This window comes from Amblyomma americanum, chromosome 11 (assembly GCF_052857255.1).
Source record: "Amblyomma americanum isolate KBUSLIRL-KWMA chromosome 11, ASM5285725v1, whole genome shotgun sequence".
In the NCBI taxonomy this organism is placed as follows: Eukaryota; Metazoa; Arthropoda; class Arachnida; order Ixodida; family Ixodidae; genus Amblyomma; species Amblyomma americanum.
Window position 1 is genome coordinate 132607684 of NC_135507.1, and position 17428 is coordinate 132625111.

The following is a 17428-nucleotide window of genomic DNA, read 5'->3' on the forward strand; positions in this document are numbered from 1 at the left end:
CTAAAACTAACCATAGTAAAACAGTCCGTCAACCTGTCAGCCATGTAAATATCCACAGGTACTCCCTGTTTCCAGATGCTATATCCTATTGGAATAAACTGCCTGAAGATGCGGTGAAGTGTACGTCCGTGAAATTATTTGTCAATTATATTGAAAAAATTGACTTTTCTGTTTAATTTTCTCTATTAATTTTGTGTTTAGATCACAGAAGATCTCTGTATTTTTGTGTTTGATCACATTGATGCCTTGTAAACACTCCTGCAAGGGCCCGAAAAGGGCCTGCAGTATGTTGAAATAAATAATAAATATATCATGATCACACGCCCCAATAAACTTTTTAGATAATAGCAAAGGGCTGACAATTTGCAAAGTTGCTCCACGACAAGCATATATGAACAGCCGCGAATACTTTATGTAGCTGCGTTAATGCATGGTCATCGTAACAACCTTCTTTATTTAAAGCTCCGGTCGAGACACTGGGTTCGAGCTCTGACATGTGTTCTTGTCTGGAAGGCAAAAGTCACCCGATAAAAAGGTAGGCGTCGAAATGGACGCAACTTCAGCAGTCCGAACCATTTCTGCAGCGTAGCTCGCTACCGGGCGCCATCTTTCATATTTTAGGCAATATCAGGTTTCAATTAAAAGGCCTCAGGAAGCTTCTTGATCAAAGCTATGCCAGATCGTTGCACACCATTTTAAACACCATATATTTGGGTACCTAAAACCGGGAAGCATTTTCGATATCTATCCGTGTTACGGTGCTATACAGTTTCAAAGTCTGGAAAAATGCCAAAACTTTGGCCCCCTCCCGTAGGCAGCATCGTATAATATTCAAACGCGCTGGGAAGCTAGAGTATTAATAGCACAGGACTGAAACTTCGGCACATTCCTCAACTAAGTGTATATTATACTGCCGTCAATATTTGCAGTGTTTGTTCGTTTTTCAAATCTGCCGCGACACCACCTTATCGCTTTGCTTGCGACGCAAGACGCGACTAGATTTATCTCGATTGATCGCAGCCAGGCAAAGCTGATTCTACGTTGTTCCGGAATGTTCTAGTAACTTTGCGCCCTTTATCTCGAATGTTCGCTATCAGCTTTAAATTGAGCACGGCCGACAGCGGCGGGCATTCTGTTCGACGACCGCCGAGCACGCTTGTCGCTTCGCCGCCGCCGAGTGATTCAGTCCATTTTGGGTGCAAGTCAGCCCAATAAACAGTTCTTTTAGAAGACCCTTTCGTCCGTCTTCATCGCTGCTTCGACTGCCGTCACCACTACGTGACATCTGGTGGAGGTGCGGGGTAACTTCCATGTTCCGGACGCCCCCTTCAAGTCGTGAACCCAGCCCTGAGCGCTTCACACCTGAGGACGAACCAGCAGCTCAGTGAGCCAGCCGACGTCTCCAGGGAGAGGAGCCTGAGTTCGGGAAACTGCCGGACCGCACCAGACAGCGAAAAGACGCTGCTACCGCAGACCAACGGACTGACCGAGCGCCTGAACAAAACCATCGCCGATATGCTCGCTATGTATGTCGATGCCGAACATAAAACCTGGGATGTCATCCTGCCTTACGTCGTCTTCGCCTACAACACCGCAGTGCAGCAGACCACCCAGATGACGCCTTTTAGGCTCGTCCATGGCAGGGATGCCACGACCACGCTAGACGCCATGCTGCCCAACGTTACAGAAGAGAACGTCGACGTTGCCGCCTACCTTCAACGCGCAGAAGAAGCTCGAAGGCTTGCCCGATTACGGATCAAAGATCAGCAGCGGTCCGACGCCAGACGCTAAAACCTACGAAGACGCAACGCGGAATACAAGCCAGGAGACCAAGTCTGGGTGTGGACGCCCATTCGCCGCCGTGGATTGAGTGAAAAGCTTTTGCGCCGCTATTTCGGCCCGTACAAGGTTCTTCGTCGGCTGGGTGAACTGGATTATGAAGTCATCCCTGACGCAATGACTGCATCCCAGCGACGCCGCGTACGACCAGAAGTTGTCCATGTAGTCTAGTCCGTCTGAAGCCGTATTATGCGTGCTAAAGGCCGCTGCATTTCCATGCTCTATTTTCGCAAGATCCGTTTTTTTCCCTTACTAGTCGCATTATTTGTTTTAATGCATCGGGTCGATGCTTCTTTGAGAGGGGAGTAATGCCGCCAATATTTGCAGTGTTTGTTCGTTTTTCAAATCTGCCGCGACACCACCTTATCGCTTTGCTTGCGACGCAAGACGCGACTAGATTTATCTCGATTGATCGCAGCCAGGCAAAGCTGATTCTACGTTGTTCCGGAATGTTCTAGTAACTTTGCGCCCTTTATCTCGAATGTTCGCTATCAGCTTTAAATTGAGCACGGCCGACAGCGGCGGGCATTCTGTTCGACGACCGCCGAGCACGCTTGTCGCTTCGCCGCCGCCGAGTGATTCAGCCCATTTTGGGTGCAAGTCAGCCCAATAAACAGTTCTTTTAGAAGACCCTTTCGTCCGTCTTCATCGCTGCTTCGACTGCCGTCACCACTACGTGACAATACAAATCCCCGAAGCATTTTTGTAGGTGCTTTTGTTCACGTTTTACTATTTTTTTTGTACCCCTTCCCATTCAGTTACGCTCCCTGTCGCCGCCACTGCCGGTAGATGGCGCAAGTAGTAGATGTCCCAGAAAGTTGGGCATGTGTCACACACTTACTTTTTGTGTTTGGCAAGGTGAAATTTTCGAAAGGCTCCGCAAGATATATAGTTTATTATTTAAATATCAATATTTCTTGAACCAGGGCAGCTATGAAAAGGCTACTTATAGTTTTGAGGCCAGCATAAGAAACTCACCAAGACTGGTGACTGGTATTAAATTTGGACCAAAATTAAGCAGAAAATTTCAACCACTGCATTCGCCTTGAATCATTTATTTGTCGCAGTATGTGATATACGATTCAGCGTCAGGCCAGTTAAGATGCGCTTCGTTCGAAATTACAACAGAGCCGTTTGAGAAAAAGGTCTTGTCTGCACTGTTCACTGAATGCAATACGTCGTTTTATCAGTAAATCAAATATCGATTGGTCTCAGGAATCCCTTCTCTATAACGCCTTTAATAAATGTAAAACACTTGCAACCTAATTCCGTGGTTTAGCTTCAATTCACTGTGTAGTTCGAGTCCTAGCCCCACTTTGTTCATTAATAAACCCGTCCATTTTCCAAACTGATATTTTTGCAGCTGTCATGGACATTCTGCGACGGCGCAACCAATATAAGAACGACAACGTTACTCCCGATGCTCTCTTCACCGTAGAAAACCTTGGTAAATACAGGGGGGGGGGGGGGGGGGGTACTGCGCACAGAAGACAAGGACAAGAAGATAACACAACAGGCGCAGACTCGCGACTCTGCGCCTGTTGTGTTATCTTCTTGTCCTTGTCTTTTTGTGCGCAGTACCCCCCCCCCCCCCCCCCCCCCCCCCTTGTATTTACCATGATTGACCGACTAGCCCAACAACGTACGCTCTTAAACTAGAAAACCTTAATGGTTTTGTTGCCTTGCTGAGGCCAATGGCCGACGCTACGAACACTGCAGGCCCAAGATGTAACATCGTCTTTGGTCATTGTTATTATCGTCAATGGTATGTCTATTGTGCATTGTGTCTGCTTTCAGAACCTTGTTGAGACTGGTGAAACAGCAAAGGGTCGAAGATCAGAAGTTTCTTTGCGCGTTGTATCCGCAATGTGTGTTCTTACCGTATGTAAAAAAAATGGAAGCCATTTAAGCGAAATTGTCGCTACAACCGGAGTTTCACTTATGTTGTTACATTGTGTGACCAGCTAGCGAGATAGCGACAAGAATCAAGCTTTGTTACCCACCGATCGCTCGCTGGCACCAGTAGTTTTTTTTCATGGCCATTCGCAACTCCATCTAACAGTGTCGATGCATGTCTCGCCTTTCTTTCCTTGACGTTCGCGTTTGTGGTTCTTTCAGGCTAGTTTTGTGAAATATATTTTGCAGACATTTAACGGCCCCAATCCCAAAAAATCGCTTTGAGATAACATTCAACAAGTGGCGCCTATGGTACACAAAAGGCGAGCTATTGTTTTTCGATGATCAGCGATACAGGAAATAATGTGCAATTGCTCGCTTCACCATGGCGCCAATCGTACTTTCCTCTCTGTAACACAGATCGGCCCTGAGAATAAATAAATGAAATGAAATGGAGCGGGTTTTTTCGGCTTTAAAATGTTGTCTGTTGTCATAACTAAGTAGCACAGAGGCATTTACATGCCGGCTGTACAGATATACGAGAGGGAAGAAGGTCTGAGCATTCGTTTATTGATTACTCCTTAATTTTGTGTGACAAGCGCAGTTTTTTCTGCTTTGTAAATAGTAGTCCTCTTGGAGTATATCCAAAAATCATTCTCAAAATTTAGTAGAAAAATAACGAAAATATTTTTGATTTTGTGCAAGAAGTTCCTTCTCACATTGCTCACGACAGTACATCTTTGTGATTTTAGCCTACCGCAGAATTGAAGCAAACGAGGAGGGAAGATTTCCAGTCCTTCGCCGGGAGCTGCTCATTCAACTGGAGGCGCGTTTCTCTTCCATTGTGCAGGAAACCCCACTCGCTGCTGTCCTCCACCCGAACATCAAAACGCGTATATTCAATGAAAAGTTATTCCCAGAAGGATTCCTGCGCAGTACGCCTTCACTGCCAAAAAGCCTCTTAATCCAAGAAGTGACGAGGGCCACACTGTCAATGCCTACGGAGACGCAAGGTAGGAACCGCCTTAATGAAAATTGCATTTTGATGTTCAGCACATGCAAAGACCTGCCTATCACATTGTACGGAAGCAATAATAGCTAAATGCTTCTTTCAGGCCTCCACATATTATGGCTTTGATTCTCTAACGCATAGAGACAGCATCAAAGAACACGCCACTTTCCATGATACGATTACTTCCTCAACTTGGTGTTTATGCCGAATGTAGAACTGACCGTTTCACGTTAGTTTCGTAACGCGGTTCCAAGTTTGTGAAAATGGACTTGGAAAACTCGCAAGTTGCAGCTCCTTATTACGTACTTATCGCGTAGATCTAACGCTGCAAATCTATATTTATCGATTGAATATTGCCGACTTAGAAGCTAGGAGGAGCAGGTAAAGTCCCGAAGAAATGAGCACTGCCTTGTCCTTGAAACTGTTCCTTTTGAACCATTGTTGTGCTCATTCTACTAGAATGATGCATTATAATTTAGGCAAACGGGCGCTCCTAATCATACCTCCGTGGATCTAAACAGCGACATCCGTGATCCTGCGGCTCCTTGTGCGAAAGAAATTTTATCTCGTCTTTTTTATGTCTTATATGTCCTAGTTAGTTTCAAAAAAAAAAGTAGCTGGAAACGCCACACAAGGCCTCAAGGCCGCTCTCTGGGAGTTAAAAAAAAAAGGCATGGCGCCTCGTGCACAGTTGCTCTTTCGGGCTTTTGAAAACTTAGCATGTGCCTGTCCCCATTCCACAGAGTTGCTTAGAATGCATATTTCCATTCTGCGTCATGAATAAGGCTCTAAATGGTTTTTCTTTCTTTCAATTTAAAAATATTGCGCAATTATTTGTTGCGGTCTGTACAGCACACAATTAGTGCTGTGAAATGCTACCAGCTCCAGTTAGTGGTGGTGGTGGTGAAAAGCATTTATTCTATATGGATATAGCTCCAATTGAAGTCGCCATAAAACTTATTGTGAAATTTTCTGTTCTGCACAGGAAGCGAATAGTCTGCATTAATGCCAAAAACGTCGGCACAGCAGCTCGGTGTTCGAGTTCCTCGAAGACCAGCTCGGAGGAGACAATTCTTCGCAGGGAGAAAGCCAAGAGAGCGAGGTGGAGATTTACCTCTACGAACCGATCTGTAAAGAAGACGCCCTGAAGTACTGGAGAGCAAGCCAAGAAAAATATCCAATTCTAAGCCGTCTGGCAAAGAAGTTGTTGGCGATACCAGCATCTTCCGGCGGTACTGAAAGACTGTTTTCCACAGCAGGCGCTATTCAAAGGGCGCGGAGGCGAGACTGAAAACTGACAGGTTGGCTCTGATGCTGTTGTACAGAGAGTACCGCCTCAAGAACAGCACCAAAGAGTGAACGATGCGGCTCACTGCCACTCATTGTGCATATGACCAATAAAGATTTTCAGAAATATAAAAAGAAACCGTTGTATGTCTTTACCCTACATAAATCTAAGCGGTGGTTGTTACATTCCACAAGAGTTCTGCCAAGACATTTTTAGTGCTTGTCGTACAGTTCATTCAAGCCTATCTCACTCAGCTGACTGGGTAGCCAAACTCGTCTGTGCCACGCTGTGACCCACTTACTATAAAAATACGTTTTCCATTACTGGTTATGAAGAGAATCTTTCCAATCTTGCATCGGAGCTGTAGAGTACTCACAGCGCACTTCCTGGAAGAGGCCGCTTAGCCCTTGGAGCTGCGAGATGTTGCCATGCACTGCCACCAAGGCCTCGCACTCGAAGCGCACACTTTCGTAGGCGAGAATCAAATCATAAAAAAAGGGAGAGCAACTTATCATGAGCTCTATGTGGCGTGTTTTTGCTCAGCCGCGATGAATTGCGCGCAATCGTACGCAGTCAAGGCGGCTGAATCAGATAAAATTTGAAACCTTTTGGAGGGGAATGTGGCGCGTTCGAGTGCCGCGAGAAGGTATAGTAGATTTATTCCTGCGCGTACAAGCCGAGGTTTTCGGCGCACCTGCACTAGCAGGTGCTGGGTTGGGCGGGGCGTGCAGCTGCTTCTGTGAGTGCACAGTCGGTAATCCAATATACGTCCTCGCTAGTCAGTCTGCAATATGCTAAATCTTTCTATTTTCGCTGGAACTGCCTTATAGCAAGCTGGTGCCGCAAAGTGTGGTGGGTAGCCTCTGCGGTGGCTTAGTGGTTATGGTGCCTGTCTGGTGATCCTAATGACGCGGGTTCGATGCCGGCCGCGGTTGTCGCATTTCGATGGAGGCGAAATCCTAGAGGCCCGTGTACTGTGCGATGCCAGTGCACGTTAAAGTGCACTAGGTGGTCGAAATTTCCGGAGTCCTTCACTGTTTTTTTTTGTGCTCTTGATAAGCCGTTGTGCATGCCATTTTAAGTGCCTGCTTCTCTTGAACCATGCTCACGTTGCAGGTATGCTTCTGAAAGCACTGCTACGTTAAAATTTGTATCTGTATGCTCCCACCTGCTTGCTCTGCCTATACTGCAGTAACTCCCAAATAAAATAAATTAAATAGAATAAACGAAACGAAAGTATGGTGGGCAAAGCCAACCATTGCAGTCTTACCATGGAAATAAAGCAGTGATCTCCAAATAACAGGAGCGTCCCTGTCTTTATTTATGTTCCTGGTGAGACGTATGATCACTTAATTGCGTGTGTGATTTTATGAGTCAAATTGCTTGCAGGCATGATCGGGAATTGATACTCAGCGTTTGGATAATGCGTAGACTTGCAAGAAAAAGAAATCACGGGCGGTTTAGCTTGGGGTTGACCCCGAAGTATCGTGCGCTACCACCATTAGCCCTGGTTTTTCCTGATTTATCCTGACTTTATATGTTTTTGTTTGGCATGAACGGGTTTACCTTGGTTGATATATCATATGAAGTAAGTTTGCGTGATATTGATCATTTAGATTTGTACTACGGTAGAATTCGGTATTCTGTACATTCACAAGTCCCTAGGAGTCCAGATTTCTCTCCTGGCGCAGTGGTGCAGCGGTTAAACTACACGCCACTGCCCTGCGATGGCAGCTGGTGTATCGGTGGGGATTCCGAGACTCAGGTTGTTGTTCCTGAGGAATCTCTCGCGACTAATTATTAATTGAACTTCCACGATGAGCTGTTTACTAACAGTCCGATGGGCAGGTAGTAATGACGTCACAACGTCATGTGACATAGGTGGCCCACGTGCCAGAAGCAGGCTTGAGAAAGACAGACAACCTCTTTCGGCGAAGTAGGAGCCCTAGCGCTACGGTACTAAAAAGGCAACCACGCAAACCTTTCACTAGAGACTCGGGGAGTTAGTGATTACCGTAATTCATCCCAAATGATGCATTTTAGACGACCCGTTATATTTTTAAGAGATCTGAGTAACATTTTATTTTAAGCTACAGCATAAGAGCCCCACTGCAGCAAAAAGCAGGCATCGCACCTGGGACGACAACATCCTGCCTGTACGAACTGCCAAGCTCTCGAGCTGTGCTTGCAATGTCGTCGTCTCGTCACGTACCCGCATTGAAAGTGCCAGTCTCTCTGGCTGTGTTTTGAAAACGTAGTCTTCATAATCTTCCATTCGTGCGCGTGGAAGCGTCATCAGACATCATGCAGCAAACCACAAAAAATGGCGGGAGATTAGAAGCAATGAAATTCAGAAGACCGAATGCTATCGCAGCGTCATCGGGTAATAGTAATTAGGCGACCTACAAACTTTCCCTCTTCTGAGTCTATTCTGTGCTTAGTTCTTATTGTAATTGTGGCAGTAAATGCTACTGCATTGTCTCCTGAATTTTGCTGGCGCACTTTAATTTTTGCACGCAGAAAAAACCACACGCTGATTTGATTTTAGCAGTGAATATAGATAATAATGAAATGTTATAAGTGCAGGACACATCTATGCATGCAGTTTGTGCCAAGAATAAAGTCGGAATGATAATTTGGGGCTGAACTCGTTACTGCCTCGCTTTTGTACCACCTATTAGCTCAAACAACACGCACACACGTACATACATAGCAATATAAGCATCTAGCATGTCGTCTAAATAGTACCTTGCAGGCTTGTCTTATATGTTTATTACTCAGTAATGTCTGACGTATAAAATAGCGCAACATCAGACAAGGACATGAATTTCGCTATTTTATACGTCATGCACTACCAACAAGCCGAAACCGCCACCTTGTCAGTAATGTCGCCAGAAGTAGCAGACTACAAAAATAACTGAGTTTTATAACAACTGTTATGAGGGTGAGGATGAGAGAGGGCCGACGATGTGAGGATGAGGGCGAGGGAGGGCCAGCAAGTTTTTGAAAGTGAGGGTGAGGGTGAGGGAGGGCCAGATAATTTTTCAGAGTGAGGGTGAAGGTGAGTGAGGCTCATGGATTCAAAAATGAGAGTGAGGGAGGAAATGCAAAAATGAGGACATTTGCCCACCTCTGGCGATGGATACCTTCAGATGAGTTCTTGAGTATTTTGTTATTAAAACCAAGGTGGTCAGACGCTGATGTCGTTTTCAGTTTCCTTAGTAAAGATAAGATCCCAGTCTCGCTAATAACTATTTCGGACGTTGAGGTATTAGAATGATTCTTAGCAGCAGGGACTAAATAAACCTCTTCTCGGGTCGGGTAAAGACTGATTTGAATGCGTCGTTAAGAACTTGTGCGCATTCAGCCACAGGAACGCTGCCTCCTTCGGCATTGGTAAGAGTTATATCAGGATGATTCAAAGGGTTGATCGTCTGCCAGAACGTACGAGGGTTATTCTTTAACATTGATGGTAAATCGTGGGTGAAGAAATGGCGACGAGAAGATTTAAGCGCCGTCTGATATTCCTTATCGCACTTTTTGTATCGTTGCCAGGAATCATAGTGCCTGTTTTTGTCGGTCTGTCTGTAACGACGCTTTTTCTTATTATTCAGGCGACGCGCGGCGTGGTGTTAGTGTGCGGTATACTGATAACAGGTATAAATCTGTTGATAAATGCAGCAAATTTGTTGCTGGAAAGGTTCCAGTTGTCCTCCACTGAACGTGTTAAGAAATCGAGAAGGAAGTCCTCAGCAAAAACTGCCATCTCAGCGTTAATTTCATCAAAGTTTGCTCGGTTGTAGCACCTGATTTGTTTCTTGCAAGTTGTTTTTTATGGAGCGTGAAATTAATCTTTCCGGTGATTATGAAATGATCCGAAAGTACTTCTAAGAGCGTAATTTTAGGACAAAGATAAGGATTATTGGTTAAGACAAGATCCAGAACATTTGCAGAAGTGGCGGAACAACGCATGGGTTCAGAGATCAGTTGCTGCAATGAGAAGTCCAGGCAAGACTGGAGGAAAGCCCGAGCTTCCGCATCATTAGTTGGAGCAAATGGTGAGGACCAGTTAATTGTCAGCCGCCCCGGTGGCTGAGTGGTTATGGCGCTCGGCTGCTGGCCCGGAAGACGCGGGTTCGATCCCGGCCGCGGCGGTCGAATTTCGATGGAGGCGAAATTCTAGAGGCCCGTGTATTATGCGATGTCAGTTCACGTTAAAAAACCCCAGGTGGTCGAAATTTTCGGAGCCCTTCACTACGGCGTCTCTCATAGCCTGAGCCGCTTTGGGACGTTAAACCCCCATAAACCATAAACCATAACCAGTTAATTGTCGGAAAGTTAAAATCAATTAGCAAAAAAGGGCCACAAATGGGCTTCTACCGCACGAGGCGGATTTAACGTTGTTGACGGCGGAACTTATCGCTGATCCATCAGAGCAACTGTGGGCAAGACCCTTTTCCCAAGCATCTCACCCAGAAGAGCCGAGCACCAGGCCGGGGGAAATATTGTACCCATTAAAAACCGGTGGGTACCCGGCGGCACTGGGGATCGAACCCAGCACCTCCCGAATGCGAGGCGGATGCAAGTTTTAAAATTCAGCAAGTTCGCTTAAAATTCGATAAAATTTATTTAAGAATGAAATGCTCATGTCACGAGGCCGGTAGACTACACCAATAATCATAACAGAAGGGCCACATTGCAAGCGAACCCACACTGACTGCAGGCACGACGCGACGTCAATAAGCAAAGCGGTGATCTCTTAACTGCTAGAAGTACACCATCACCCTTACGGCCAACGCTGCCAATTTATGAGGACTGGAAGAACTGCGTCACTCTTGAGGCACCCGCACTGCACGATTGGCTTCGTTATCGCAGAATAAGACATGCTATTGATATACAGTTTATCGCCTCAGCTACAGCCACCCCATAGCCAGCATCAAGAGCCGTACTTTAGCAATGAGCAGTTCTTTTTTTACTGACGCAATAACCCATTTGAATGCCCTGTCAAACGACATAGTTTCTTGCAACGATCGCAAAACGTTTCGCGCGAAACTCACTAGTCTTTTTCAGAACACGTGAACCTGTTGTTGCCCTGTACTTTTTCGTGTATTTATTCTCTGTATTTTTGTGCTTTTTCTGCTTACCCTTTTTGTAACCGCTTGATCCTCCATATTTTGTTCTTTTTTTAGTGTTTACAGTTCCAGTGTTAAGTTCACGGTGTTAAGTTCATTGTGCCTATGTTTTCATCATGAGTGCATATACGCAAAAGCATTTGTAAGCCTCTCCTTATGTAATGCCATCGGGCCTTTAAGGATGAAATAAATGAAATGAAATGAAAGATTATCATCTCTCAAATTTGAAGCCAAACGACTTAGCGAAACACGTGGAATTACGCCTCTAGCACGACTTAGCACGGCAACCCCTTACGAAATGCACCTTTCGGCTTCACTGGTATCAGCATACCGTGATACCATACCGCATTTGCGCTTGTACATGATTGCAATGCACCAACTCGCCCAAAGGTCTGTGCACTATAATTACATCTCTGCTTTGCATGACAATTTCTGTAAGACTCGTTCATTAGAACTTTTTAACTTTTTCTTTGACTCTGTATGGCTTTGAGCGTTTGACTCAGCTTTAGCGTAGCATTTTGTTTTGTTATGCGTTGCGCCTCTTTGACTCTGCTTTGCTTCGACTTTTGACACAGTTTTGCGGCGACTATGTTATAGTTATCGTCTATATTTTGATTATTGTTCTTTGTTTCGGTCATTTGCCTCGTGCTGCTTGGGCGGCAAAAGTCGTTAACTAATCCTTTTGTGTCCTAGTTTCTTATTGCTCTTCCTGGCCCTCTAGTTTTGGGTTCGGGCTGGCGTTGCGTCGCCTCTATGTGCTGTTTTTTTGATGTTGTGTGTAACAATGTGTATCTGTGTTAGACAGTTTTCCCACGCTCGCCTTTCTATCTGGTCACGTGGGTCCTGGACGACATTATAAAAGCGGCTCATTTCTCTGAATAAATGTTTTGGTAGTCAGCGCCAGTCTTGTTCACTTCTTCGTTTGTCCTTGTCTTTTCGCGCTGCGTTCTTTAACCACGATCTGTGGCCAACAAGCCCAAACAGCCACTTTAGTTTATCTGTTCATCCCGCTACGCGAATTTTTATGCTATGCGGGTCGGACGGCTGGAGACGAAACATGAGCGCTGATCCGGGCAATGAGAGTGAAATAACTACGTGAAAAACAATGGTTTGGTTTGGTTTATGGTGGTATAACGTCCCAAAGCGACTTCATGCTATGAGAGACGCCGTAGTGAAGGGCTCCGGAAATTTATACCACCTGGGGTTCTTTAACTTGCACTGACATCGCACAGCACACAGGCCTCTAGAATTTCGCCTCCATCGAAATTCGACCGCCGTGGCCGGCATCCAACCCGCGTCTTTCGGGCCAGCAGCCGAGCGCCATAACCACTCAGCCACCGCGGCGGCTTAAAAACAATGGGGTGGAGTGAATTTGGCAGGTTATGAATGCCGGTTTAGAAGAAAATATGCATTTTATGTGCTCACTTCGGGAGCTAAATGAAAAGGTAATTAAGGACAGCACAGCGAATCATCTAAAGGACAAGGGTAAGAGACTAGAAAAGAGCACAGTGGATTATGCAGCGCTACCGACTACCTGGTCGAAATAAACCCGAAGATGTAATGAATATTAGTGATTATTCCTTAAAGCAGCGGATTGAGTTTGAAGAGATGGCAAGCATAAGAGAAGGCGTCAGTGTCACGTGGCTTGATGAGATTAAGAAATTTGCGGGGACAAGGTCGTACAGGAAAGGTTTAATTGTAGCGATATGGCATAGGCCTTAATACTGCAGTGGGCGCAGTCAGGCTGATGATGATGAAGATATGGACTGAGAAAGTGTGTGGTCATCATCAACATCAGCCTGACTGCGCCCAATGCAGTGCAAAGGCATCTTTCAAGCCTCTCCGATTAACCCTGTCCTTTGCCAGCTGCGGCCACCGTATCTCCGCATACTTCATCTCATCTGCACACTTAACAATCTACCGCCTCCTGCGACGCTTGTATTCTCTTGGAATGCACACCGTTACCCTGAGAGATCAGGGGTTATCTTGAACTCGCTTTGGATGCCTTGCCAAAGCCCAATTCTTACTCTTGAATTTGACTATGCTGTCATTAACCGACGTTTGTTCCCTCACCCAGTCTGCCTCCTTGCGGTCTCTTAACCTTATGCATATCATTTTCTTTCCATAGCTCACTCCGTTGTGCTTAAGCTGAACACCCTATCGTCAGCTTCCACTCTTCTGTGCCGTAGGTGTGTACCGGTAAGATACAGCTGTTGTGCACTTTTCTCCAGAGGGGACACTGGCAAGCTTCCATTCATTATCTGAGATAACGTGCCATATTGCGCTCCACTCATTCTTATTGTAGACGTATTCTTTTACCGCTTCAGGAACCTCGCTACCAGTCTGTGATAGCCTAGCGTTAACTCGGGACCAGACGCTGGAAATGAACGTTTCTCTCTCACGGAGGAACAGTAAACTATCGCATTCTGTGCGCTTAACTGAAAATAAAATCTCATCGTCCAACGTGCAAGGAGTTTCTCTGAGAGAGAGGGCACTCACCGAACCCTCCGAAGGGCACCATGCCGAAGATATCCGTATGGATGACGTCCACGAATTCGGCATCTGTGCGAAAGAGCCTCTTCTGCGGTGGCAGGTTCCTGTAGCGAGGCGAGGCGGGGTCCAAGCCTGCGTTTACCACATGTCGGTAGTGTAAAGGAGTGCCTGGAACCACCGGCGAATCAGTACTAAGTCGCCTTAAAAACGGCCAAAAGAAAGCACCGGAAAAAAGTTCAGCAAAGAACAAAGCTGGACTAAAAACTGAAATTTTTTTGAAGAAAAGCACCAAAAGAAGACTCGCAAAGAGATGCGCGCGCACGAACCCCAAAGCAGGGAAAGGGCGATAAAAAAAATGAATCGAAAGTAAATGGCGTACTAGCGAATCATCTAAAAAGGAAATTCCTAACGGTGAAGATTCACCGACGGCTTAGCGACATGCATGTCTTTAGCCTTACCGATGTAGTAAGCCTCAACCGTCTCCCGGAAGATTTGGTTATCACTTCCATTAACTACTGATGTGTCGTGGAAGTCAGGCGTGCAGAGATTTCCTAAGATTTCCGTTCATGAGATTGAACGTCCAGTGCCAGACTACAATTCGCTTTCCCCCTATAGAGTTGAAGTGCCCAGTCAGGCGCACAGTCAAACATCTGCCTGTCTGCCCTGTTATGCCCGGGCAAGCCGCCCGGATTCCAAACGCATTTTATTAATCTCACCGACCGGTGGCTCACAGTCTTCGCTACCGCCAAGAAAGCTGGCAGCGCTCAGTCACGTAACGGGTGGCGAGCACTACATGTCCATATCTATCGCACAACAGCCCGTAGTGGTTTCAGCCAAAAGGTAGCGAAAGCAATAACCCACGCTGTTTTTTGCAAGTGGTGCGCCTAGTTCGATGTGACACTATGCGTTGAGCACGATTACCCGTAGTTTTATCCAGCCCCCTCTTAACGCAGCGCAAAGACCTTTAGCTTGCTCTTAGTTGTGAAGACTACAGCAACATTATGCTTTGCCACAACTGCCTTAAGGCGGTGCGAAATACGGCGGAGGTGAGGTAGAGCGGCCAGCTTGTTGCACCGCGCTGCATTATTTTATATATTTTATTTTATTTATAGATACTGCAATCTAGTGCGGATGTTAGCAGGGTGGGAAAAAAAACATACACGCATATAAACACACTCAAATTCGCAACATTTACAGGCACTTCTCGAACATCAGTCAAGAATTATGATTAACAGTCTGGCGATTAAGTTTGTTCCATTAAATAATTGTCCTCGAAAGAAAAAGAATATTTCAAGCAGTTATTTCGCGCGTTCAAAAAGGTTATTGTTAGTGCATGCCTTTGTCTCGCGTTATAACCTGAGTAGTAAGCAAAATAATGAGAAATGTTAACTTCATAAGGACCTTTTATAAGCCGGAAGGAAAGCTTTAATCGGCAAACACGATTACGCTCAACGACTGGGGGCAACCCACTTCGCCTCACGAGCTCACTCACAGATACGCGGCCATATGAGTTAAAAACAAATCTAACTACTTTATGCTGTATTCGCTCTAATTTCTGAATGCTTGTTAACGTGAAAGGGTCCCAGATGATTACGTCATAAACGGACGGATGTGGGAATTGTCCGCCAATAGACCAACACTAGGTGGTGGTGACTTTAGTGATCGTCTCAAGAAAAAGAGTTTCCGCATTGAATTTGCTACGACAGCGTCTATGTGTTTTCACCACGAGAGTTTGTTAGTAATCCATAGACCCAAATATTTATACTCTGTCACCTATAATATTGATATGCTGTAAGTACTGTACACAAAATGAAGAGGTATGTTCTTGTGCGCAATTTTCATAAAGACGATTTTTTCGAAACTAATGCACATCTGCCATTCGTTGCACCATGCAACCACCTTCGCTAGGTTATTATTTAGATGCACCCGGTCAACTGAAGACACCGCTTCATACAAAATACAGTAATCCACGTACAGCTTCACGCGGAATGAAAGATATGCCACAATATTATTCATAAACAATATAAATCCAAAACGGATCCCTGGGGGACGCCAGACACAACCCGGACACTGCTAGAAGAAATATTGTTTGGAGTGACGAATTGACACCTGTTCGAGAGGTGAGCTGTAATCCATGTAAGTATCCGGTCGTTTTTAACATAACTTAATTGATGAATTAGTTTATGCGACACCTTATCAAATGCTTTTCGGAAATCCATGAATATTCCGTCTGTTCGCTTTCCGCGATTAATCGACTGAGCAAAGTCATGCACAGTTTCAACTGTGTACTTGTAGAAAACCCACGCCTGAAACCATGCTGAAAATCGATAAGTACTTTGTGCTCTTCCAAGAAACCTAATATATGTTTACGAATTATATGTTCTAAAATTTTACATGATGTCGACGTTAGAGATATATGTCGGTAATTCCAAATGTGTGCTTTTTTTGCGGTTTTGTGTAGAGGTTTAATCGCGGCGGTCCTCCAGTCATCCGGTCAAGAGCCGTCATATAAATGACAAGGGTGGAATGTTGGGCGAGTCGGTATTGATCCATGAGAAAAGGAAAAAAAAAATTCACTGAAAAAAATTTGTTAAGTGCACTGAGGGCATCGTTTACAGCATCCCGCTGTCCTGTGGGAAGCAGTACGTGGGACCGTCCGGTAGGTGCCTCAACGAAAGGCTTCGTGAACACAATAACAACATGAAGTCGTTAACGGGCAGCAACATGGCCGTGCACTGCAAGGAGTGCGGGTGCGTGCCATTTCTGGATAAATGCTCTGTCGTTGCCTGAAGCGGAGATAAATTGACTAGAGAAATCTTTGAAGCTACACAGATAGCTACTTTGCGTGATCTGTGTGTGAGCGAGCCTTCTATATTCTTATCGAAACGCGAATTGAGATTCCTAGGTTTGCAATAACCTTTATCTTCTTATGCCGTTTTTCCTTTGAATTTTTTCCTTAGATTTTTTCCGCTTCCCAGCCTTGGCGCCTGCGCTCGGTCGTTAGGCTCACCTCAGGTCCCGGTTGACACGGTTTTGTGTTTTTCCTTTAGTCGGAAGTTAGCGCTCGTGCTGTGTGTTCTGTCTTCGTCCGTCGTCTTGTTTTCACGCTCCTTTTCTCATCGTCATATAAAGATCTGGTGAATATTACTGTCAAGTTTTTTGCGCGCCACTGCGCATAGCGCTTCAAAAAGTGTTTCGTATGTTATCGGAACCTGGAGATTTTTTATCAAGGTTCAAAAGCAAGTTAAAATTCTCTGAAATTACAGCATCAGATATGGCAGGGAGTGCTGCAGAAATGTTGGGCAGACAACCGTTGTCCTCTGTGAATACCGACTGAAAGAATTTGTTGAACGTTAGCATCATCCCTCAAGCGAGTGAAAACGCGCTCTGACACGCGGGCGAGATGAGCAGTTGGGAACCCAGCTGTCATTAGCTTGGAAACCTGCTCGGAGAATGCATTGTCAACACGGTGATGACATGACTTACGTAAAGGAGACGTGATGCACGCGATTTCCAACCCGTCCTTCAACAGCCTCGAATGCTTCGACTCATAGCTAAGAAGAGGCTTCCCCGATCTGGGCTGTAGCCCCAACACTCGTGGTCGTCCGCAAAGCGCAGGTCTAAATCAAGAAAGTGCAAACGGTTCTTAGGAAATTAAGAAATAGAAGATAGTCCTTGACCACACGCCTTAAAAATTCCTAAAACATCTTGTGCCAACTTATCTGAGCCCTCCCTGTCCAAGGAAATTAAAGTAGCCATCAACATAAC

The 17428-nt window shown here is 45.5% G+C and overlaps 1 protein-coding gene across 1 annotated transcript in view; it reads right to left on the reverse strand.

Moving 5' to 3' along the window:
• LOC144109894 (pancreatic triacylglycerol lipase-like) overlaps positions 1-17428 on the reverse strand; it is a 357922-nt gene that overhangs the window by 47971 nt on the left and 292523 nt on the right. The window contains exon 5 of the mRNA XM_077642658.1: positions 13667-13792. Coding sequence (XP_077498784.1) covers positions 13667-13792 — 126 coding nt within the window. The remainder of the gene's footprint in view (positions 1-13666; positions 13793-17428) is intronic.